We start from the raw sequence: 25,686 nt of genomic DNA on the forward strand, positions 1-25,686 counted from the left end.
TGGGGTGGGGGAATGTCCATCCCTGTGACAGCCAGCAGAGCCCGTGGCTGAGATGGTGCTGCCTTCTGGATGGGGATAGAGGATCGGAAAACCTATAACCCCTCCTCCTGAAAGGACTTTAGTCTTTGGTGCTGTCAGAGGTGCCGAGATAAGCGCTCAGCCAGGCAAGCTTGAAGGAAGGGAGAAAACACTGATCGGCCGCCACTGCCTGGTCAAGACTCACATCATGGAGCCAAGGGCGGCCCAAGTGCGGAGGAGAGAAAAGCAAGGAAGACAGCAGGAGGACCGGCCCTCCAGAGAAGGGGAGCACCGCTCTGGGGGTGCGGAACGCCCAGGTGGCGTTGGAGGTGGGGATGTGCTGTCGAGAGGGGGCTCCTGCTATCTACCTTTAATCCTTCCAGCTGTCCTGGGAGGCCAGTAAAGGTAGACCCCAGCCTCTGCCTCCTAACTGCCCAGCTGGGGAAATAAGGAGAAAAGGGCTATCCAATGCCTTGCCTTGTCTTTCTGACTCTTTTTCACCCCAGTCAGTGATTAGAGTAGCTTCTTGTTCCCTGGGTACCCTGTTTCCTGTAATATCATCAGGCTCCCCACTTGCCGATGGCCTGCTCACCCCCTGAAAAAATCCCCTCCTTCTGATTACCCCCACCCCTCTCACCCTCCCTACCCTGGCCATGATACTAGATATTGACTGGTTGTGGGGAGGGGAGGCTGCTGAGTAAACAGAAAGCAAACTTGCTGGACAGAGAAAGCCTCTGGGTCTGCACTAGAGAGCAGAACCCCAACTCCTCCTTTCCCTAGGAAACACGGAGGTGCACAGAGGCCCAGATTTGGTACAATGGACCCAACATATGCAGGTGAGCGATGTCAGAGGTCAAACGGACGGGTCCTGGAGTAGAGGGAGGAAAGGGTGAGGACTGGTTTGGTGATAAAGACAATTTGTTCTTGGGTTCAAACCTCTCAGATCAGGGTAGAGCTAAGGATTAAGATGGAGGAGTTTGAAGCACAGGTCATCAGGGCAGGGGCCCAAAGTCAGCCGGTGAACAGTCTTCTGTTAGCAGGACTGGAGGTCAGGAGAGGAAAGGCTGGGGTCAGGGAGAAGAGAGTAGGATCAGAGATGATGAGGTGGTTGGGGGTCAGATCCAGAGACTGAAAGTATCTTTCCTGGATCCTCACTGCTGCCCTGCGAAACCAGAGGGAGTTAAACTGGGGGTAGGGGGAACCTCTGGGCAGGAACCATGCTTGTTCTTCTGTCCATCCTGGGCACTCAGCAGTGTGCCTGGCATGCAGGGAAGCTCAGGAAGTGTTTGCTGGATGGGAGGAAGGCTGACTGGATGGAGGGACGGTGCACCCTGCCCTGTTTTGTCCTGCAGGCTGTAAAGACACAGTTGCTGGAGCAAGCGCAGGGCCAGCTGATGGAGCTGCTGGATCAGGCCATGTGGGAGGCCGTTCAAGCTTATCCACCACAAGACAGACCAGTGCCCTCCATCCCTCCAGACTCCTTGCACAAGTAAGAGTCTCAGGAACCGGGGGCTGAGGAGCGGCTGTGTGGCCTCCTCCATCATAAGGACTATGAGCCACAGATGTTATCTCACATGCCCTTTTCCAGCATGGATGTAACTTTGACTTCAGTCTTCCCTCTTCTTCCCTTATTGCCTCTGTCTTCCTGACATTGACTACTGGGCTCTGCTCTCCCCTGGCCATGACCTTTTCACCTCGTCCTGCCTGCTGGCCCTAACCCTGACCTTCCCCTACTACTGCCCTTGGCTCCCAAGTAGTGACCTCCTGCAAAGCCCTATGCTCTGCTTATAGCCTCCTGCCTTTGGTTCCTAACCCAGAACAACTGTCTCAATTCAGGACCCAGGAGCCGTCCCTGGGGAAACGAAAAGTTTTCGTCATCCGCAAGTCCCTGCTTGAGTAAGTCAGGGGAGAGGACAGGGGATGGGAAGAAAAGAAAGAGCTTTGTCTGGGGGTCCAGGACACCTCATTTGTCATCCTCAGGCTCTAGGTGGTTTAGGAGAGGATGTGGAGATGGTTTCTAAGGTTCCATTTCTCTATTTGCCCTGGGCGTAATAGTGGAAGAAAGGCCACCAGGATGAGGGTTGTCTGGGCTGGAAAGGGCTTTGGACAGAAGTCCCAGCCATACCACAGCCTGTCGCTTCAAGTTCCCAGTCACTAGGCCCCGTCCCCACGGTGTACAGTGCCTGCAGCACCTCAAGGACTCTCCCACTGACATTCAGGCCCCTGTCCTTCCAGCGAGCTGATGGAGGTGTCCCACTTCCGCACCATCTACCATATGTTTGTCGCCGGCCTGTGCGTCTTCATCGTCAGCACCCTGGCCATCGACCTCATTGATGAGGGCAGGTAGGCACCCCTCCCTCTCATGGGCCCACAGACCAGGTCAGGCCACCTGGGCGCCTAGAACTCCACCTGCCACTGGGGCCCCATAGAGCAGGTCCATTTGATCATTAAACACACATCAACATTGCTTCCAACCACCTTCCTACCCCCAAAGCCCTCTTAGATTTCCCTGCACAGCCTTGGATGCCCTTTGGTCTGTTTAACCAGGATCAGTCCCCTGGGGATGCTAGGCCCCCACTCAAATCCTCTGGAACTCTTGTCCTGAGGCAGACATGCATGTATATGCACTCGTAAGCGTGGTTCCCACCTCACTGCTCTCACGCACTCCATTCCAAGACAGTGCTGTTCAATTCAAGCAACCTCCAGTGAGTCCCCTAAGTACCAGCCCTGGGGGCCAGAGGACGGGCCATGCCTCTGTCTGTGAGGCATTCCCAGTCTTCAGGGGAAGACAGATGTATGCACACAAGAGCCCAGGTTTCCCTACAAAACCCCTTCCCTCTCTGGGATGAGCTTCAGGGGACTGTGGACCCTTGGGGGTTTGGATTTTCATGATCCTGCCTCACCCTCCAGATAGCTTAGGAAGCAGTAAAAGGAAGAGGACCAAAGATTTGCAGGTTCAGCAACAGCACTTCCTTTTGATAAAATTGTTGTCAATCCTTATAACTAAGGATCAAATCTCAGTAAATTTTCAAATATATGCAGAGCGACTCCTCCACCATCCCCTCTATCCCAGACCGCTCCCCAGAGGTAACATATTTAACAGTTGTAAGAGTTTCTCTCCAGGGCATTTTTCATGCCTCCACTTCCAGATGTATGTAAGAACCAACGGGATGTATTTGGGGTGGGGGGGGAGGAGCTTACATTACTAAGATACTTACTGTACCTTTTGTTTCCTTTTCACCCGCTAAAGACCCACCTTAGAGATCTTTCCATGTTGCTCCATTGATTTTAATGGCTGCAGAGTCTGGAAGTGCCAGCCTTTGATCATTTAGTTCTTTATTAATGGACTTAAAAATTGCTTCTAATTTACCATTACAAGCCATGCACTCTTTTTTGGCCACACTGCATGGCTTACTGGATCTTAGTTCCCCAACCAGGGATTGAACCTGAGCCACCGCAGTGAAAGCAGAGAGTTCTAACCACTGGATCTCCAGGGATTTCCCAAACTATATACATAATATATATTTTACACCAATATATAATATTGATAATTTTATTTATTTTTGGCCATGCTGGGTCTTCCTTGCTGCATCTAGTTGTGGAGAGCAGGGGCTACTCTAGTTGTGGTGCAAAAGGGCTTCTCATTGTGGTGGCTTCTCTTGCTGCAGGGCACGGGCTCAAGGGCCCTAGAGCTTCAGTAGTTGTGGCACGTGGGCTCAGCAGCGTGTCTTCCAAGAGCTCTGACTGCAGAGGAAGGGGGCAAGTTTGGGCCTCATGCTCATCTAGTTTGTCGCCTTCCCCACTCCCAGGCTGATGATGGAGTTTGATCTACTGACCTTCAGCTTCGGACAGCTGCCCTTGGCTCTGGTGACATGGGTCCCCATGTTCCTGTCCACTCTGCTGGTGCCCTACCAGGCCCTGCGGCTGTGGGAGAGGCCCAAGTCTGGAGGGGCCTGGACCCTGGGGGTGGGCCTGGGCTGCTTGCTGCTGGCTGCCCACGCCGCCGTGCTCGGCATCCTCCCGGTCCACGTGGCAGTGGACTATCAGCTCCCGCCAGCCTCCCGCTGTGTGCTAGTCTTTGAGCAGGTGGGTGATGGGCAGGACCAATGGTGGGGTGGGGCCCCTGGGAGAGAGGGCATTGGATACTGTATTGGTGGGGGTGGAGCTAATTATCAGGGGCAGAGTCCTTTGCGACAGATTTGAGACAACCAGCAGTCTCCAAAGAAATGTAAACAAATGGACACTGCTGTGCAAATATACTCATATAGTCGAAGGGAGTTGGCCGGCTAGAGGCTCTGCCCTTTCCAGTACTCCTTTACCCTAGATTCATCCCAGCAGCCGTCTGTGTTAGGTTATAAGACTGTCCAACAAAAAGATAATAGTATGGGCATTGACCATACAAAGTTTACAATCTGCCTGCCCCTCTCCTGGTGTAAACGTGAGCACAGAGAGGTTAAGTGATCTGTTCAGTCCCAAAGCACCTTAACCTCATTTCTATTCCACCTCAGGTCAGGCTCCTGATGAAAAGCTACTCTTTCCTGAGAGAGACGGTACCCGGGACACTTTGGGCCAGAGGAGGTGAGGCCTGCTGCTGTGAACTCAGTCCTCTTGGTTGGTTGAATGAAGCCAGCAGGTGCAAGAGCCTCATAAAAGCTCCAACTTTCTAAGCCCATCTTGCCCACAGGGCACACCTCCAGCCGCCAACTGGGCTCTCTGGGCCTTAGTCAATCGGCGTTCTCTTAGGTCCCACTTCTGAGAAGGCTGCTCTACTGCCCAGGACTTCTGGCTCATCCTTATTTAGACCCAGGGTATGAGAGCCTTATATGAGAAAGTCAAACCAGAAGGAGAGAGAATCGGGTGGTGGGATTTGTGGGTGCCAAATGAAGCCCTGGCCACAGTCCGTCTTGTGCCAGAAAAGGGGGGGGGGGTACCTGGAATGGAAGCAAAAGGAGGCTGTTAAAAAGCAGGTTCAATTCCTGCCATTTGGCCTCCTCCCCCCACCTTCAGATCCCATACCCAGGTGCTCACCCATCCCCTATCCAGTCTATTCACCAGTCCCACTGCCCTTCCCTAGCACCCCACCCACCTGTGTCCTCTCTCCTTCCCCTCTTCACTGACAGACCCCTCTTACTCCTCCTCAGGTGAGGGGATCCGGGCCCCCAGTTTCTCCAGCTACCTCTATTTCCTCTTCTGTCCCACACTCATCTATAGGGAAACTTACCCCAGGTAAGAGCCTGCACCCCCTTCCCCACATGCCCAGGCCCACCAGGGACCCAACCCTTCTACTCTCCTCTCCCTGAGGTGTTTAGCCTCAACCCAGACACTGGCCACTTTCTCAGGGAGCACCTCACAATAAAGATGGGAATAAGGGACAGATATGTTGCCCCTTCTTCTTGCCCCAGCCCATGGTGATGCAGGGGTGACAGACTGTCCTGGTTTGCCCAGGACTGCCCCAGTTCACCCAGGATTGCTCCAGTTTTCGCACTGAAATTCCTATGTTCTGGGAAACCCCTCAGTCTGGAGCAAACTTAGTGGACACTCAAGCTAAAATTCCACTTGTCATCTTTGTTAAGGAAGATCCAAAGTGTTCTAGATCCCCACCTCCCCAGGTAATCCTCCCAGGCCTGGGCAATTGAGGGAGCTGTAGATAGAGGGCCCCGGATGCTATGTCTGCCCCTGGCAGGAACAAGACAAATAGATGAGAAACATACTGTCTCCATTCCATTGCTGCAACAGGACACCCAACGTCAGGTGGAATTATGTGGCCAAGAACTTTGCCCAGGTCAGCAGACAGAGTCGAAGCGTGGACTACCTGTGACTCATGGTGGCTGAGGGAGCATTTCTGGGAGCAAAGTAGGGGAGGCCCGGGAACAGGTCAGAGGGTTGTGCAAAGAGAAGGGAAGGCAGATGCTGGGCCAGAGTCCAACTCCAGAGGAAGGGGGCAGTTGCCAGTGACTCCTCTCAAAGTTATGTGTCCTCCACCCCTCTCCAGGCCCTGGGCTGTGTGCTCTATGCCTGTTTCATCCTGGGCCGCCTCTGTGTTCCTGTCTTTGCCAACATGAGCCAGGAACCCTTCAGCACACGTGCCCTGGTGCTCTCCATCATGCATGCCACCTTGCCAGGTATCCCCATCGGAGGCAGAGCTGCAGAAGGCTGCACCCTGGAGAAGGCCTAGCAGGGAGCTCCTCCCTCCTCTCACTCCTAGTTTCAACACCTTCTCCCTCTGACATCTGCCCTCTCCTCTGGTTGCTCATTGTCAGAGTCTCACTTCAGATTGGGACTTCCCTGGTGGCTCAGTGGTAAAGAATCTGCCTGCCAGTGCAGCAGACACAGGTTCGATCCCTGGGTCGAAAAGATCCCCGGAGAAGGAAATAGCAACCTACTCCGGTATTCTTGCCTGGAGAATTCCATGGATAGAGGAGCCCAGCGGGCTACAGTCCATGTGGTCCAAAGAGTTGAACACAACTTAGCGACTAAACAGCAGCAGCACTTCAGATTGCCGTCCTGTCCCCAACCTCTCCCAACAGGCAGAGGTTTTAACATTCATGTCTATGTTCCAACATCAGGCATGGGCTTCATGAGCAAATGGATTGAATGAATGAATGCATAAATTAGTGAATGATTAATAAGTGATTGGTAGGTTGCTGGGTGAGGGCTTCCTGGGAGGACCCTAGAGGTTCATGGGGGACCAGGGGGACCAGTCTGACTTGCAGTCCCTTGTCTTCACTTCCCAGGCATTTTTATGCTGCTGCTCATCTTCTTTGCCTTCCTTCACTGTTGGCTCAACGCATTCGCGGAGATGCTACGATTTGGAGACAGAATGTTCTATCGGGTGGGGCCTGGACCTGGGCTACCTGGGAGCTGGATGCAGGGACAGCTAGGGAAGGATGTAGGGGAGGATGATGGCTATGTTGGTTGTCACCTTGTTACTGAACCAGGTGCATTTGCCCAATTCTCGCTAAGTCAAACACTGAGATACCGAGATTTACAGCAGAGAAATGGTTTCTTCAACAAGGCAGCCAAGTAAGGAGAAGTGAAAACAATCTCAGATTTGCTTCCCCAAAGGCCAAGGGCTTGAGATATTTATAGGATAAAGAAGCAAGGAGATCTTAGGCTTGGGAAAAGTGATTGGAGGTAGAGAAAAGGTGAGGTAATCAGTGTTCTGCACAAACGTGTCTGAGTTACATGCTTCTTCATGGGATGCATGTTAAAGAATGGAGGCACTTGGCATAATCTGAGGATGGACTTCTTGGCTCTCTGATGTCAAAAAGTCATTCATCCAACAGCTTTACAGACCCAGTTTTAGGGTCAGTGGTCCTAGCCAGTTTGAGCCCACTTGAACTAGACAGGAGCCAACTTCAAGTTCCTGGAAAATTTATGCCCCTTGTTGCTATAGTGACCCATACATCAGAGGTGTTATCTGTATGGGATGGTTAAGGAATCAAAAAAAAAAAACAAAAAACTAAGGCTTTGTCAGTGAAGGCAGGTTACAGCAGAAGGATTTTTAACAAACTGTTCCCTTACCTGCTCTTCTGTAAGACAAGCTCAAGAATTTGTTAGTCACCAGTTTCTGTTAACCCCAAGGGGCACGATTTCAACCTCAGCTGTGCTGTCAGCCTCCCACAGTGAGAAATGTGCTCCTCTGGGTATGCTTATAATGTCACCCGTCCACCTCCTGACCAGCCAGGGCTCAGTGCTTTTGTGGGGCTGGTACTTTGGAATCTTCTCCTGAGAGTAGACAGGAAGGGCCCCAGGGCCTGAGGAGGGAATCAGGCAGATGCTTGCTGGCTCTCTCCTGCTGGGAGCCAGCCCTTGCAGAGAACAGGACAGGGAGTGGGGAGCAGGGAGACGCAGCTGGGAACCGGGCAGAGACAGGGCCCTGATGCTCACCTCCTCCCCGGCCCTGACCCCATCCCACCCCACCCCCAGGACTGGTGGAACTCAACATCCTTCTCCAACTACTACCGCACATGGAACGTGGTGGTCCATGACTGGCTCTACAGCTACGTGTATCAAGATGGGCTTTGGGTACGGGCTCAGCTCCCACGGTTAACAGAACCTCTCTGAAACACCCTCTCTTTCCCTTTCTCTGTACATTCCATTTTTTCTAGACCTAAGGGCCCCTTTGACTTTCACCTCCCTCATTCTACCCAACCCAGTGGGCAGAAAAAAAGTCCTTCTTATGATCTGACTTCCTTCCTTCCTTGTCCTCAACTACACCTCCTCCACAGGGCATGTCTCCCCTCCTCAGCCTTCTAAGGAACATGCATATAGCAATTTTCAGTTACCAAGAATTTTCCCACACTGTATAATCTGCACTGTAAGCCTGAGAAGTAAGTATGATTATATCCCCCTTTTGAAAGCGGCCTCTAAGGCCCAATAGACTAATACAATGCTTCTAAGTAAGACATGTCAGTCTTTCTGATCCCAAACCCCATATTCTTTCCATCATACTACATACCCTCTGGCTTCCTTAAAGAGGGGGGCTCTTTGCGGAGGGGGCTTAGGGAGACTCACTCTACCCTCCTCCCCCGACCCCTGCCAGCTCCTTGGTGGCCGAGCCCGAGGCGCGGCCATGCTGGGTGTGTTCCTGGTCTCAGCAGTGGTCCATGAGTACATCTTCTGCTTCGTCCTGGGATTCTTCTACCCCGTCATGCTGTTGCTCTTCCTTGTCTTTGGAGGTGAGCTGAGCCTCTGTATGCCCCCGTAGAGGGAGACATCCCGAGGGAAGAGTCCTAGAGATTCCAGACTGATGGGAGAGGCCACGTACCCAAGACAGAAGCCGGGTGTGCATGCCTCCTGGGGGAAGGCATGGTGCTGTGTGTGAAAGCCGGGGGTGGGGGGCAGGGGACTTGGAAGCTGGGAAGGAGGTAGCATCGGGAGGCAGCACAGGGGTATCCTGGGGGGGGTGCAGTGGGAAAACACTTCTGGCTGGAGAGCAGCATCTGAGCAGGGCACACACAGAGGGAGACAAAGGGGAGAAAACTGCTGTTGGTTGGGAGGTTCAGTAAGGCAGCCAGGACAGCGAAACGTAAACTGAGGAATCCTGAAGAATGCCTGAGACCTCCGTGGGTGCCTGGAGTTGGGCTCAAGATCTTTCTCAGTCTTCCTGTTCCAACTGTCCCCTGTGCCCTGAGATAAGAAGGCAGCCAGGAAGATACATTACAGGTGTCTGGAGCTGAGGTGACCACCTTTCCTCCTGCATCAGGGCCACTGAACTTCACGATGCATGACCGGCGCACGGGCCCAGCGTGGAACGTGCTCATGTGGACCTTGCTCTTCCTGGGCCAGGGCATCCAAGTCAGCCTGTACTGCCAGGAGTGGTACGCCCGGCGCCACTGCCCCCAGCCCCAGGTAAGCGGCCAGGACCCGCCCCCACCCCGCCCGCGCAGCTCCTCACCCAGGAGGACGCGCCTCCTCTCCCCGACAGCCAGCCCCCTATGGTTGCCCCGCTCAACAGCCAAGATCAGGGGCCAGGCCCTGCTTCCTGGGTTCCCATGTCTTAGATGCATAGGGTAAGCCCTGGGAGGGATCTTATTCACAACTCACTTTTCTCTGGCACAGACAACCTTCTGGGGGCTGGTGACACCTCGATCTTGGTCCTGCCATACCTAAATGCCAGGGTACTGTCACCGCGCAGATGACACCACCAAGTTCTCCTCTGCCTGCAAAGTCTGGGACCAGGACTCCTCTCTGCATTCTCAGACCGAGCTCTGAGTCAAGGGGGCCTGCCATGCCTGACCCCCACCAGGGAACTCCAGGGACTGAGGTCTGTGGACCTGTGAGCATAGACTCAGAAAGGTGATGACTCTTGAGCCCCCATCCCTGTGGACTGGGCACAGGGCCCCCTCTCACTCCATGGCTGTTCAGACTGGCAGAGACACGAAGGATCTTACAGATCTGGTGAATGTGGCTTGACTTAAAGCAAGCTGAGGTTATCAAGGTCTGAGAAGGATTTGTTTCTTTGTACTCTTTCCAATACAATAATAAACTGTATGTATCACTTTTTATTCATTCATTCATTTGTTGAAGACCCATTTTTTTGGCCACACCACACAGCATGTGGGTTCTTAGTTCCCCGACCAGGGATCCAACCCACACTCCTTGCATTGGAAGCAGAGTTTTAACCACTGGACCACCAAGGAAGTCCCTTGAAGACCCACTTTTAAAAACTTTTTACAGTTGAAGTATAAGTTGATTTACAATGTTGTGTTAATTTTTGCTATACAACAAAGTGACTTCTTTTTATATGTGTGTGTGTGTGTGTGCATGTGTGTGCCCAAAACTCAAATTATATTCTTTTCCATTAGGGTTTATCCCAGGACATTGAGCATAGTTCCCTGTGTTATATAGTAGTGCCTTGTTGTTTGTTCATTCTATATATAATAGTTCACATCTACTATTCCCAAACCCCCAGTCCATCCCTCCCCAACCCACCCACCTCCTTGGCAACCACAAGTCTGTTCTCTGTGTGAAGACTAATTTTTTTAAAAACTTTTATTTTATACTGGAGTATAGCCTTTTGTGATAGTTCCAGGTGAACAACGAAGCAACTCAGCTATACATGTACATGTATCCAACTCCCCTCCATTTTACGGTTGCTGTATGGCATTGGGCAGAGTTCTCTGTGCTATGTAATAGGTCCTCGTTGGTTATCCATCTTAAACATAGCACTGCGTACATGGTGACCAAACCAGTCAATTCTAAAGGAAATCAACCCTGAATATTCATTGGATGGACTGATGCTAAAGCTGAAGCTCCAATACTTTGGTCATCTGATGTGAAGAGCCAACTCATTGGAAAAGACCCTGATCCTGGGAAAAAGTGAGGGCAGAAGGAGGAGGTAACAGAAGATGAGATGGTTGGATGGCATCACCAACTCAATGGACATGAGTTTGAGCAAACTCCAGGAGATAGTGAAGGACAGGGAAGCCTGGAGCGCTGCAGTCCGTGGGGTAAGAGTCACACATGACTTAGCAACTGAACAACATGTTGACGACCCACTTTTGACAGGCATGATTGAAGAGTGTGCCTGCAAAGGCAGGACTTTGTGATGGGAGGGGCTGAGTGATACCCTCCTCATCTTTTCTATGCCACCCCAATCTGCCCAAAACTCAAATCACTCCTCCTTCTACCTCTCCTCCTTCAGATCAAATTTCTACAGCCCTTTCATCCTTCTAATCCTGGCAATCTCCAGCACGTTTTCAGAGAGCACATAGCTGGCCTTCTTTCCTTCAGAGGACCCAGGAGAAGAACCTCCTATCCAGACGTAGCCAAATCTTTTAACTTCATGAGCTTCAGCTTCCATAGCTATGAAATGGACATTTAGGGAGCTCCTTGGTAGTCTAATGGTTAGGGTTTGATGCTTTCACTGCGGTGATTTTCATTGCATTTGACTTTGCAATTATAGTTCAATTTCTTAACTTTCTATTATGTTCCACTTATTTATTTGGTCTTTCTTTACACCAGCACCACACGTTCATGATTACTGTAGCTTTATAATGTCTTGAAAAAAGGTAGTGTAAGTCATTCAACCTTCTTCAGTCATTTTGCCTATTTGAAGTCCTTTGAATTTTCATTATAAACTTTTGAATTGGCTTCTAAGTTTCTCTTAAAAAAAGAAAGAAAGAAAAGTCTGCTGGGATTTTGATTGGAATTACACATTATAGCTGTAGACCAATATGGATAAAACTGACGTCTTAACAAAATTAAGTCTTCCCATCCATTGATATACTATATCTCTCCACTTGCTGAGGTCTTCTCTATTTTATTGCAGTAACATTTGGTAGTTTTTAGTGCACAGGATTTGCACATTTTGTCAGAATCTCCCCTAAGTATTTCATATATTTTAATGATATTTTTAATTACAATTTCTGATTGTTAATTGCTACTATAGTGAAGTCAACTTTTTTTTTTTGGCTGCCCTGGGTCTTCATTGCTGAGTATGGGCTTGCTCTCATTTCAGTGAGCAGGGCTCCTCTCTAGCTGTGGTGCACGGGCTTCTCATTGCAGTGGCTTCTCACTGTGGAGCACAGGCTCTATGGCGTGCAGGCTCAGTAGTTGGGGCAAGGGGGCTTAGTTGGCCCCCCAGGTGTGGGAATCTAAACTCCCCGACTAGAGATCACATCTGTGTCCCCTGCCTTGGCAGGTAGATTCTTAGCCAGTGGACCACCAGGGAAGTCCCAACCAACTGATTTTTGAGTATTATCCTTGTATCTTTAAATCTTGTTAAATGTACTAATTATTTCTAGGAGTTGCTTACTTTGGAAGACTCCAAAGTATTTTCTACAGAGATGGTCATGTCATCAGCAAATAGATAATTTTATTTCTTCCTTTCCAATGTTAATGCCTTTTATTTCTTTTTCTTGCCTTATTGCACTACCTAGACCCTCCAGTGTTGGAAAGAAGTAATGATAGTAGACATCTTTGCCTTGATCTCAGGGAGAAGCATTCAGATTTTCATATTAATGTTACTGTAGGTTTTTCATGGATGCCCTTTATGAAGTTTAGAAAGTTCCTTTCTGTTTCTACTTTGCTAAGAGTTTTTCTTTTTTTTTTTTTTCCTGCCAGAAGTGGATGTTTAGGAAATTCCCTGGCAGTCCAGTAGTTAGGACTCAATGCTTTCACTGCTGTGGGCTTGGGTTCAATCCCTGGTCAGGGAACCAGGATTCTGCAAGCCATGTGTCATGGCCAAAATATAAAATAAAAATAAATGGATGTTTAATTTTGTCAAATGCTTTTTCTGCATCTACTGAGATGATCATATTTTTTTCCTTTTTTAAACTTTCAGTAATGTAAATTACATTGAGTCAACATTCTGGAACAGATCCTACTTAATGCTGATACATTTTTAAATGTATCATTTGTTTCTATTTACTAAATTTTAAAAATAATTTTGCATCTCTGTTCTCAGGAACTATTGATCTGTAATTTTCTTGTAACTCCTTTATTTTGATATGAGTGCAATTCTGGCCTCAGAATTAGTTGGGAAATATTCCCTTCACTGATTTTCTGAGTTTGTAGAAGTGCCATTTTAAAAAATTAAATGTATGGTAGAGTTCAGCAGTAAAGCCACCAGAGACCAGAGTTTTCTTTGGAAAGGGGTTTTCAAAATTCAAGTTCTTAAATATATTTAGGGTTTTTCAGGCTACCTATTTCCTCTTACCTGAGCTCTAGTAGTTTGTGAAATTGTCCATTTCATCTATATTGTCAAATTTAGGGGCAAGATTCAGGACTTTCCTGGTGGTCCAGTGGTTAAGAATCTGCCATGCAATTCAGAGGACACTGGTTCGATCCCTGGTCAGGAAACTAAGATCCCAGGTGCTGCAGGGCAACTAAGCCAGTATGCCCAAACTACTGAGCCTGTGTGCTCCAAGCCTGCACACTACAACTAGAGAGCCTGTGGGCCACAAGGAAGGTCTCAAGTGCTGCAACTAAGACCTGATGCAGCCAAATACATAAGCATTTTTTTTTTAATTTATGAGGAAAATTTTATTCATAATATTCCTTCATCCTTTTCCATATCTGTTAACATCTGTGGTTACGTCCATTCTTGCATTTATTGTCTTTTTTTTTGGCCATGCCAAGGGGCATGCAGGCACGCGGGATCTCCCCACCAGGGATCAAACCCATGCCCCCTGCATTGGGAGCATGGAGCCTTGACCACTGGACCACCAGGGAAGTTCTTTCATTTTTGATGTTGGTAGTTGGGTGTTCTTTTTTTTTTTTTCCTTGATAATGTATGACTTCGGTTTATCAATTTTATTCATCTTCACACAAAAAAACACTTTTTGGGTGCATTGAGTTTCTTTATTGTTTTTCTGTTTCCTACTTCACTGATTTCTGCTATGATTTTTCTTTTTTTTTTTTAGTTCTACCACTTTATTGCTACCAACCCATCTCCCTCCACCCTCGTGCACACATGCTCAGTCATGTGACCCCATGAACTGCAGCCCGCCAGGCTCCTCTGTCCATGGACTTTTCCAGGCAAGAATACTGGAGTGGGTTGCTATGATCTTTTTAACTCCCTTGTTTCTTACTTTGGGCTTAATTTTCTCTTCTTTCCAATATCTTAAGGCAAAAGCTGAGGTCTTTGAAATCTTTTTTTCTTTATGATATAGGTGTTTGGTGTGCTAATTTCTCTCCAAGCAGTGCTTTAAGTGCCTCCCACAAATCTGGATGTTTCATTCAGTTCAAAATATTAATACTTCATATTTTCACTTTTCATCTTTGGTCTGTGGGTGGTTTTGAAGTATGTGCCTTCATTTCCTGATATTTAGGGGACTTTCCAGATATCCGTTTTATTTTTTTTTTAATATATCTTAATGTTTATTTATTTTGGCTGTGCTGGGTCTTTGTTGTTGCATGCAGGCTATTTCTAGCTGGGGCACAAGGGCTTCTCTTTGCAGTGGCTTCTCTCGCTGTGAAGCACAGGCTCTAGGCGCACAGGCTTCAGTAGCTATGGCACGTGGGCTCAGCAGCTCTGGTGTATGGGCTTAGTCATTCCGTGGCATGTGGGATCTTCCTGGACCAGGGATTGAACCCATGTCCCCCACACTGCAAGGCAGATTCTTAACCACTGTACCACCAGGGGAGTCCCTCTGTTTTATATTTCTAATTTAAATCATTTTGATCAGAGAACATACTTTGTTTGATTGGCATTGTTTTAAACTTACTGAGACTTATTTTACTGTCCAGAATGTGGTCTATCTTGTAAATGTCTAGTGGGCACTTGGAAACAATACTCCACTCGGGTGGAGTATCTATAAATATCAATTAGGTCAAATTATTTACTGTTATTGTTCAATTTTCTATGTCCTTACTGACTTTTCAAATGTTCTATCAATTACTGAAAGAGAGATGATAAAATAATTGTGGATTTTTATATTTGGTTTTAGTTTCACATATTTTTGAAGTTCTTTTTAAAATAATTTTTAAATTGTTACACGATTTTTAAAGGTTACTTTCCATTTACAGTTATTACAAAACATTGGCTGTATTCCTCATGTTGACAACATCCCTGAGACTACCTTATACCCGATAGTCTGTACCTCCCACTCCTCCACCCCTACACTGACCCCCCGCCCTTCACTGGTAACTGATATTAACTGTTTTATCTGAGTCTGAGAAGCTCGTTTTGGAAGTACATAAACATTAGGTCATGCTCTTTTAATGAACTGACCTCTTTATCATTATAAAACATCCTTTTATCCCTCGTAAAATACTTTGCTTTGAAATCTATCTCATCTAATATTATTATAATCACACTGCCTTTCTTCCAATTACTGTTAACAAGCTATACCTTCTTCCATCATTCTACTTTTTTCATTATTCTATTTTTTTAATGTATTTGTTTCTTTAAAACAGGTTTCTTGTAAGTAGAATATAGTTGGGTCTTGCCTTTTTAATCACATGTAATAATATTTGCCTTTAAATTGCAATGCTTAAGCCATTTACATTTATTTTATTATTATCTACTTATTTATGGTTGCACTGGGTCTTCGCTGCTGCCTGTGGGCTTTCTCTAGTTGCAGTGCACAGGCCTCGCATTGCTGTGGTTTCTCTTGTTGCAGAGCACAGGCTCTAGTGAGCATGAGCTTAAGTCGTTGTGGCGTACAGGCTTTAGTTGCTTCATGGCATGTGGAATCTTCCCAGACTAGGCACTGGACCCGTGTTCCCTGCATTGGCAGGCTAATTCCTACCCACTGTTCCATCAGGGAAGTCCTTAAACAATTTACACTTAGTATGATTATTGATATGGTTTAAGTCTACCATCTTTCTATTGTTTTCTATTTGTCCCATCTGTTCTTTGTTCCCTTTTGCCTCTTCTCTGTGTTCTTCTGAATTAATTATGATTCCACAAGTGGAATGAATGGCACATTTGATTTCATCTCTTTTTTTCTTTTTTTGGCTACACCTGGCCTCATTCAAGGTCTTCATTCTCCTACCAGGAATCGAACCTGGGCCCCCTGCAGTGCAAGCGCGAAGTTCTGGCCACTGGACCACCAGGGAAGCCCCAGATTTCATTATATTTTATTGTTCTTCGATCTTTCTATGTTATTGCTATTTTGAGCAAGTCGTTACTCATTCCACTTCCTCTCCTTCCTTGCTATTTTGAAAGTTCTATTAATACTATACTTCTCCATTCCTTTGATAGTAATCTTCCTTTCCAGCACTGATAATCAAATACGTATTTCTTTACCATTATTTGAAAATATACCAATTATTTCTTTCATTAATGTGTTTTATTTCCTGTCACTTTCACCTCAATGAAAGAGACCTTTAGAATTCTTTTACTTACCTCTTTCACTCTGCTTCTGATTCCTAGGTTTTGCTGAAATAGTATATTTATGGTTCTAGATATAATTAGATGCCTATCAATCTCCATAAACATTTAGCAGTATAATATTTTACCAGATTTGTTCTTTCTCTTTTTCATCTTCCCCTATCTTTACTCATCTGTTCTCTAACCAAAATTTTCTTGAGTATTTTCCTCAGGTGAGAAATGGAATTGATATACCCTCTGAATCTTTTATATCTCCATGTATCTTTCTTTTGCACTAACAGTTGAATGCTTCCTCAGCTGGGTATGAGATTCTGGGGTAGCCATCCTTTTCTCCTAGTATATATGCACTGTTAGATTTCAGTGCTGCAGATGAAAACTTCTGTGTCAATCTGATCCTTTTTGCTTTGTAGATAACTTGTTCTTTCTGTCTAGATACTTGAAAATGTCTTTCTTTAATCTTGGACTTCAGGAGTTCCAAGCATAGATGTCTCCCTTCTCTTTTTGTATCTTCCTATGTGCCCTTTCAGTCTGCAAGGCAGAACTTTCTTCGGGTCAGCAAAATATCCTATTTTTAAATTACTGCCTCTCCTTCTTTTATGCCTTTTTTTTTTTTTTGGAACTAATATATTTGAATGTTAGGATTACTGGGTCCATTCTCCAAGTCTCATATTTTCCTCATTATTTCCATTTCTTTGTATTATTTGCTCTGTGCTTTGAAATATTTTTCCACTTGTTCTGCCAAGCCACTAATTTGAGTACCGGCGGTGAACAGACTTCTTTCTTTCAATAAATATGCTGATTCTTGTTGTTGTTGAAGATAATAGTTTTAGTTTCAGAAAGTAAATTTTTAGTACACTACTTGAATCTTTTTAGCTGCTCCTAATATTTTCTTGAGTTGTCACATACCTCTTCAGTGGTTCCTGCGCTGTCTGGTGGGCAAGACCAGCTGTAATGATCTCATTCCTGTAGGGCCAAGGCCCTCTGAGTCATGCCCTTAAAATATGCCCACCATCCTGACCTCTGCTCCAGGGCTCTCCAAAGCTGCTCTCCAGGCTCCTGTGAGGTGAGAATGAGGAAACTCCTCACCTGTCTCCACACCAGGCCTTCCCCAGACTAATGCCAAGTCCAAGCCTACATCTGCATACCCTGCCCGCTGGCCCCAGCAGCAATATGGCCAAAGAGAGAAAAGTGTTCCGAGATGGGAGTAAAAAATTCCTTTAGAACGGTGGTTCTCAAATTCGAGCATGTATTAGAATCATCTCCAGGGCCTGTAAATATGGATGGTTGAACCTCATCCCAGGAATTTCTGATTCATGTGGTCTAGGGTGGGGCTTAAGTATTTGCATTACTAACCAGTTTCCAGAGAACACTATTGCTGCTGATCCAGGAACCACAATGTGACAACCACTGTGTTAGAATATACCAAACCAAGCCTTCCTCCTTCATCTTCTTCAAAATGATACTGTTTTGGGGGGCAAAGAAAGTAATCCAGGTTCAGGGAGGTATCAGCACCTCATCTTACATTGGGTTCTCCCATTTGTTCTTAACACTGACACTTGTACACAGCTGGGCTCTATCCAGGCCACCTCCTCCACCAAGGTTACAAGTAAATTTAGTTAATTTCTGCTGACAGTTCCTTCCATCATACTTATGCACCGCATTTTATATATGTCTCTTGGACACTGATGTGAAGCTGCTCAGTAATGTCCGACTCTTTTCAACCCCATGGACTATAGACTACCAGGCTCCTTCATCCATGGGATTTTCCAAGCAAGAGTATTGGAGTGGGCTGCCACTTCCTTCTCCAGGGGATTTTCCCAACCCAGGGATCGAACCCCGGGTCTCCCGAATTGCAGATAGACACTTTACCATCTGAGTCACCAAGGAAGCCCTCCTTGGACATTTAGTAGTGGACATTTATTTTGGATGTGGACCATTTTAAAGTCTTTATTAAATTTGTTACAATATTGCTTCTGCTGTATGTTTTGGTTTTCCAGCTGCAAGGCACATGGGATCTTAGCTCCCCAAGCAGGGATCAAACCTTGCACTGGAAGGCAAAGTCAACCACTGGACCACCAGGGAAGTCCCTGCAGTGGACATTTAGCATGGGCCTGAGGAGACTGGGGTTCTCTTTGGGATTTCCTAGGAACTAGTTTTTAAAACATATTTAATTTTACTAAATTTACTAAGAGCAGCCAGAAGTTCTCCAGGATAGCTAGACTTGGAGTCATTTACATGTTCACCATCAGTGCATGAGATTTTCTCACATATTAAGAGCATATAAGCAGCCCGGTTGTTCCATTTGTTGAAAGACTAAGTTCTCCACTGTATTGCCTTTGCAACTTTGTCAAAAACCAACTGATCCTATATGTATGGATCTATTTCTGGACTCTGATTTCTGTCCCATTGATCTATTATTATGCTAATACCATACTGTCTTTCTGGCTTTCTCTAGTTGCAGCGAGCAGGGGTTACTCTCTAGTTGCAGTGGCTTCTCTTGTTGCAGAACACGAGCTCTAGGCATGCAGGCTTCAGTAGTTGCGATGCGTGGGCTCACTAGTTGTGGCACACAGGATTAGCTGCTCTGAAGCATGTGAGATCTTCCTGGATCAAGAATCAAACCCATGTCCTCTGCATTGGCAGGCAGATTCTTAACCACTGGACAACCAGGGAAGTCCCTCCACATGAATTTTTGAATCAACTGTTAATTTCTACAAAAATTATGCTAGGATTTTGATTGAGATTACACTGACTTTCTAGATCAGTTTGAGGAGAACTGCTACGTCAGCAATACTGTGTCTTTCAATCCATAAACATGGTATACCTCTCCATTTAACCTTGCTTAATTTCTCTTAGCAATATTTCTAGTTTTCGGTGTATAGAATTTCCACAACTTAAGTCAGAGTTGTCCCTAAGTATCTCATTTTTTGGTGATATTGTGAGTGATACTGTCTTTTCATTTCAATTTCCGATTGTTGCTAGTATATAGAAAATTAATTTCTGAATTTTGTATCTTGTGCCTTGTAATCTTGCTAAACTAGGTCTATTAATAGTAGCATTTTGCAGCTTCATCAGAATATTCTACATATTCTATCACCTGAAAATAAAGATAATTTTTTCTTTTTCCCTTCCAATTGCTATGTCCTCTATTTTTCTAACCTCTAGCACAACTTTAAATAGAATGAGTGAATGTGGACATCTTTGCCTTGCCCCTGATTTAGAGAGAAGGATATGTGTAGATGAGTTTTTCATCAACTTTATTCAAATATAATTCACATACCATTCAGTTTATCCACTTTAAAAAGGTAGAAATTAATAGTTTTAGTACATTCACAGATTTGTGCAACCATCACCAGAATTCATTAATTTTAGTACATTTTCATCACTGTCTCAAAAAATCTTGTACCCATTCCCTCTAAACTCTCCAGCTTCAGGCAGTTGTTTTCTAAAGGGGCTGCACCAGGTTATAGTCCCACCAGAAGTGTAGGAGGCTCCAATTTCTCCATATCCTCACCAACACTTGCTATTTCTCTTTTTTAATTATAGCCATCTTAGTGGGTATGAAGTGGTATCTTGCTCCCTGATAATTGATGATGTTGAGCATTTCATCATAAGCTTATTAGCCATTTATGTATCTTCTTTGGAGAAATGTATATTCAGATCCCTTGTCTTTTTTTTTTTTTTTTGGCTGCACCATGTCTTAGGTGCAGCAAGCAGAATCTTCAGTCTTGGTTGTGACTCACAGGATCTTTAGTTGCAGTATGTGGAATCTAGTTCCCTGACTAGGGATCTAACCCAGGCCCTTTGCATTGAGAACGCAAAGTCTTAGCCACTGGACCACTAGGGAAGTCCCAATTCTTGCCCATTTTTAAAGTGAGTTATTTGTCTTTTATTATTGAGTTGTAAGAATTTTTCATCTACTCTCGATATATACCCTTTCAGATATATGACTTCAAATATCTTCTTCCATTCTTTAGGCTCTTTTTACCTCCTTGACGCACAAACTTTGAAGTACAAAACTTTTAAATTTTGCTGAGAAAAAGAAAAATTATCTATTTTTGTCTTTGGTTGCTTGTGCTTTGGTGTCATATGTAAGAAGTGTTTGCCTACCCCAAGCTCACAAAGATTTACTCCTCCATTTTCTTCCCAGAGCTTCATAGTTTTAGCTCTTACATTTCGTAGCTCAGGTGGTAAAGAACCACCCTATATGCAGGAGACCTCGATTTGATTCCTAGGTTGGGAAGATCCCCTGGAGAAGGGATAGGCTACCCACTCCTGTATTCTTTGGAATCCGTTTGCAATGTGGGAGACACTGGGTTCGATCCCAGGATTGGGAAGATCCTCTGGAGGAAGGCATGGCTCCAGTATTCTTGCCTGGAGAATCCCCATGGACAGAGGAGCCTGGGGGGCTATAGTCCATGGGGTCACAAAAAGTTGGACACGACTAAGCACAGCACAGGTCTTACATTTAGTTCTATGATCTGTTAGGAGTTAACTTTTGTGTATAATGTGACAAAGGGGTTAAACTCTGCACATGGATATCCAGTTGTCCCAGCATCATTTATTGAAAAAGACTATTCTTTCCCCTAATGAACTGTCTTGGCATCGTTGTTGAAAATCAATTGAGTGCAAATGTGAGGGTTTATTTCTAGATTCTCAGTCTATTCCATTGACCTGCATGTCTATCCTGTAGCCCACATTGTCTTGATTACTGGAGCTTTGTAGTAATCAAAGCTTCCATTGTAATCAAAATTCCATTCAGGACATGGCCCTGTCTCAGCATTGATGTGTGACAGTATGTAGTAGAAGGGAACAGCACCACAACACCTCCAGTTGACAGTAAAAACACTTAAACCTCTGAGCCAACTTTAAAATGTATATGGTAATAAGAAAGAGCTAAAAATAACAGGCTACAAACTAAGGAAATGTGCAAGCTCATTATGTTGGCACCAGAGAATTTGCTAAAAATGAACTTCAGGAAATTTTCAAAACTAGGCCATCAGACTACCAGATTCTTCTAACAGGCAGAAACTGGATCTCAAGAACTAAAGAAAGTACAAAACTATTGCACTGGGGGGATAAAATTAAAGAGATGGTGGCTTATACAAACAAATGATATTCCTCTTTAGAGCAAAATACATCCTCTGCTTAAGAGACACTTTCATGACCTTGTTAAGAATCTGAGCTTTGCTCAGCCTCAGCTGCCTTATTTGTAAAATAAGGGTTTTAAAAATCCACCTACAGACGGAGGTTGTACCAGATGAGTTCCTGTGCTGGCCTCTCAACTCTAAGACAGAAAATTCTGTAACACTTGTAATGCTAATGCTAAACCAGGGTCAGTAAGAGAATTGCCACTTTATACAAAACCCAATCAGCAAGGTTCTTCACTTAACATTAAAAAAAAAAAAAAAAAAACTCTCTAAAGACGAGATGAATCATGGTGAGATGTGGGGAATTGGAGGGAGGCTCAAGAGAGAGGGAATATGTGTATACATATAGCTGATTCATATTGTTATACAGCAAAAACTAACACAACATTGTAAAGCAATTATACTCTACTTTTTTAAAAAACTTTTTAAAGATTTAAAAAATGCACCTGGCGGTCTGGTGGCTAAGACTCCGTGCTCCCAATGCAGAGGGCCTAGGTTCAATCCCTGGTTGGGGAACTAGATCCCATATGCCACAGCTAAAGATCCTGAATGCTGCAAATAAGACCTGGTGCAGCCAAATAGATAAATTAATTTTTTAAAAATGCAAAAAGAAAAAAAGAGATAAAGTAAGCACCCCAACTCTGTACCTCACCTCACCCACTATCATCCTAGGTTATCAATCCATTCTCTCTGCCGTTCCCGTGCCCGCTCCCAGGGGTACATCACTCCCCCCTTTAAAGCTCTGGTCCTTTGTTTCCCTTAGCACAGTTAAGATGGGTTAGGAGCTCCTAAGGATGTTAATATACATTTTAAGAGTACATGAATATATCCAGTATCAATGAACACACCTGTGCCTATGTTGTGGTTTCTAAATGCCGCTCTCCACTAAAAGGAATCAGGGCTCCTTGCAGATTGCAAGACTGTGCAGAGAAGGGACAAGGTTTTTGCTGTGCCAGAAGCAAAAGCTGTGTGTTTTTGGTTTTGTTTTAAGACATATCTAAAGGACCTGGGAGCCAGGTAAAAGGAGCTCTCTATGGTCAAACTGGGACAATTTGAGCATTAAAAAATAAGGAAAGATAGAAATGGATTAGAAATTACTGAATAAAACAAGGGTCCATGTTGAAAAAATACAGATGACTAAATGAGTAAGGAGAAGGGAGGGCTCTTCTTTATAGTCCCATACAAATCCCAAATTGTAAAAGTAGAGGGAGTGTTGGAGTTACAGAACTACCATTTGGCCACCATTATACTAAAAGTTGGCTTGGCAAGATTTATGAGAGGATGCTAAGTCTAGGTGGGGAAAATATGAAGAGGAACAGGATATTTGCAAAATCTCAGAATGTCTCCTCAGATTATTAGTTGCAAAGGGAATAACAGTAACTATGCCATGGAGAAACCAGATACCACCTTGACCACTTTTCACCTTGATGAAAATTACATCACCAATAAGGAGCAGATGGACATTATAGACCTTATGATGTGCTTCTCTGAAAAGGACACACATGGCAAATCATATTACAGCTTAGAATGCATAACCTGAATTCAGCTATGAGGAAGCAGCCGGAAAAAACAAGTTGATGAACATTCTATAATACAACTGGCCTGTATTTTGATAAAATGTCAAAGCTAATGACAAAGAAAGGCTGAGGAACTATTTTAATTAATTAATTAATTAAGTCTTTGGCCATGCCACACAGCATGTGGGATCTTAGTTCTCCAGCCAGGAATCAAACTCCTCTATTAGAAGCTCAGAGTCTTAACGACTGGAACACCAGGGAAGTCTTGGAATTATCTTAGAATAAAGGAGACAAAAAGACATGACAACAAAATGTAATACATGATCTGGGACTAGAGTCTCATACTGGAAGGGGCAAAAGTGCATTGTTGGGACAATCCACAACTTCAGAATATAGACTTCAGACGAAAGTATAGTGTCATGTTAAATTTCCTGAATTTGATAATTATATCATGGCTAAGATAATGTTCTTGGGAAATATACACTATAATATTAAGAGATAAAGAGTCGTATTGTTTATGACTCTCCAATGGTTCTGAAAAAGATAGGTTATAGTACATATATAATGATAAAGAAAATTTGTGAAAATTATACATTCAGGTAAAGAGTATACTGAAGTACTTGAAGTTTCAAATTATTTCAAAATAAAAAGATTTTTTTTAAGTATATAAACAGAAGAGAAATAGCCAACTGAGCACCTAGGATGCATTAGAACAGTTCCAAGTATCCAAATACTAACTTTACTGTAGTTTGCTCCCTTTCATCCACTCTCCTAAAAAGACTCTCTCCCCAGTCTCAAGAGCTGCCACATCCAGTGTGCCCCACCCAGCTTTTAGTTCCCCAGATCTTGGCCTGCCACCCTATAAAGTCAGTATCTTCCTTCCCGAGCCATGGCGAGGCTAGCCTCTTTAATACTTGACCCCTTTAAACAAAAACAAAAAAATACCCATTCCAATATTGTAATTCACCCAGGTGTTCCCAAAAAGCTTATTTCCTATTTGATAGAAATATGATTTCTTGAGGCCAAGGCCAAGGTGAGGGACCAAACCTGCGCATGCCTTCATCCTCCCCCACAAGCAGTAGATCCATGGCACAGGGTTAATAAAACAGCCCTGACACACATACACCTATGAATTACATAAACCTGTCATCGGAAGCAGACTAGACCCACAGTTCAGAGCCAGAGGAAGATGGTCTGAATTCATCTTTGACCCACCACTTAAAAGTTACATGGCTGGGGACTTCTCTGGTGGTCCAGTAGGTAAGGTCCAAGCTCCCAATGTAGGGGGCCTGGGTTCAATCCCTGGTGAGGGAACTAGATCCCACATGCCACAACTAGTACCCCACACAATAAAAAAAAAAAGTTATGTGACTAACTAGTAAGTCAACTAGTACCTGGAGTTCACTAAACACTCACTCAACATTACCCACCTAGGAAGTACCAGACTCCAGTTTGGGAGGCAGTAACACAAAATCTCTGCTCCCAGAGCTGACATTCCAGTTGGGTGAGACCCACGGGGACAGAGGTGTTGCCGGGTGAGGGGAAGTAAGTAAATGAGTTAATTAATTAATTAGTGTATGCCAGATGCCTATACATGCTATGGAGAAAAACAGGGCAGATAAAAGAATAGAGGGTGAAAACGTAATTTCAAATCAAGAATTCAAGGAAGGCTTCACTAAGGACATAACATCAACAAAAATCTAAAGGCAATCAGGGAGCAAGAACCATGTAGACGGGTGAACACTGAGGCCAAAGGGGACAGCAGTGCAAAGGCCCTGGAGCAGGGACAGGCTCAGTTGAGGAATGACTGCTTCAATCTTAGGAGGGCTCTTGGAAGGCAGGGAAAGGAATTATAACACAGCGGGAGCTCAGTAACTGTGGATGGGAGAAGAAGAAAGAAACAGGTTACCATATCGTATCCAGAGATTTTGAGGTTGAATTTTGGGAATGGAGGAAATAAGACTCAGTTTCATAAAGCTGGAGAAAAATATGTGACTGATTTTATGTCCTGTCTTTCTAGCCTTAAAAAATACTTTGCTGATGGAGGTGAGTCAAGAAATTTGAAGATTTTTTTTTTTTTTTTTTTGCTTTCTGGTTTTGCTTTGAGTTGAAAAACAGGGATTTTTTTAGTTTGCTTTTACAATGTTTAAGACATTTTTCAGATAAATAACTCTTAAAGATTAGGGCTTGGAGCTCAGATTACTAGTACTCTTAAAACAAATTTATTATTTGGAAGAAATTAGATATCATTTATAATAAAAATAACAAGTTTATAGGGAAATTATTAGTAATTTATGAATAGAAAATCTTTTTTCCCCCAAATGGTCAAGAGAATTGGGTTTGAGATTTGGATGCTCTTTTACTATGGTTTGTACAGTCTGTATTTGCCTCTTCAAATAATTTTGGATGACTTTTACATGACCACGTTATTGTTTTCATAAACGGTATTTTTAGGAATTGGAAATAACAGAAAGTTCTGGAAGACTTGCCACTTGTCCTGAATAACTTGTGTAGCTAAATGCTGCTTTCCAAAAAAGTGACTGAGAAGCAACACCAGCCTAGGATTTTAAGTGTTAAATGGATGTTTTTATGTAAGAAAATAGCAATAATAGAAGACATAACAGTGGCTGGTCTTGTCGCTGGGTTTTTTTTTTTTTTCCCCCAACTTGGTTTCTGTTGTTTAAATTAGAAAAGGAAGATTCTTACCTTTTTGGTG

General features: G+C 44.6%; 2 protein-coding genes across 9 annotated transcripts in view; one reads left to right on the forward strand and one right to left on the reverse strand.

Annotated features, from left to right (window-relative positions):
• Nucleotides 1–10,036, forward strand: SOAT2 (sterol O-acyltransferase 2). 7 transcript variants are annotated; one of them, XM_043446577.1, is made up of 15 exons: nucleotides 1–347; nucleotides 799–854; nucleotides 1,371–1,507; nucleotides 1,855–1,914; nucleotides 2,254–2,361; nucleotides 3,828–4,104; nucleotides 4,527–4,596; nucleotides 5,160–5,244; nucleotides 5,755–5,800; nucleotides 6,011–6,140; nucleotides 6,753–6,850; nucleotides 7,948–8,046; nucleotides 8,564–8,699; nucleotides 9,227–9,372; nucleotides 9,583–10,036. In XM_043446577.1, exons 1-15 carry the CDS (start codon nucleotides 227–229, stop codon nucleotides 9,631–9,633), a joined length of 1,620 nt encoding a protein of 539 aa, XP_043302512.1. In that variant the 5' UTR covers nucleotides 1–226; the 3' UTR covers nucleotides 9,634–10,036. The 7 variants fall into 7 exon arrangements, with proteins under 7 accessions (XP_043302512.1, XP_043302513.1, XP_043302514.1 ...); XM_043446578.1 differs by having other exon boundaries at nucleotides 1–335; XM_043446579.1 differs by having other exon boundaries at nucleotides 1–320.
• Nucleotides 3,618–25,686, reverse strand: part of CSAD (cysteine sulfinic acid decarboxylase) — a 49,789-nt gene continuing 27,720 nt past the window's right edge. The window contains exons 15-16 of one of the 2 annotated variants that reach the window (XR_006265372.1): nucleotides 3,855–4,949; nucleotides 3,618–3,762 (exon numbers count right to left, since the gene is read on the reverse strand). Coding sequence is in view for 1 of the 2 variants with exons in the window: in XM_043446589.1 (XP_043302524.1) it covers nucleotides 4,851–4,949 (99 nt within the window). In the remaining variant the exon portion in view is untranslated. Of the gene's footprint in view, nucleotides 3,763–3,788; nucleotides 4,950–25,686 lie in introns of those variants that run through there. The other variant, XM_043446589.1, reaches the window with a different exon arrangement.

Source organism: Cervus canadensis, chromosome 25 (genome assembly GCF_019320065.1).
Source record: "Cervus canadensis isolate Bull #8, Minnesota chromosome 25, ASM1932006v1, whole genome shotgun sequence".
Taxonomy (NCBI): Eukaryota; Metazoa; Chordata; class Mammalia; order Artiodactyla; family Cervidae; genus Cervus; species Cervus canadensis.

What these genes read in the sequence shown, in the direction of transcription:
- SOAT2 (XM_043446577.1), top strand. Translation starts at nt 227, where the DNA reads ATGGAGCCAAGGGCGGCCCAAGTGCGGAGGAGAGAAAAGCAAGGAAGA. An exon ending in CCTCCAGACTCCTTGCACAA is followed by an intron (nt 1,508 to 1,854) that starts GTAAGAGTCTCA and finishes GTCTCAATTCAG; the next exon opens with GACCCAGGAGCCGTCCCTGG. An exon ending in GCTCTTCCTTGTCTTTGGAG is followed by an intron (nt 8,700 to 9,226) that starts GTGAGCTGAGCC and finishes CTCCTGCATCAG; the next exon opens with GGCCACTGAACTTCACGATG.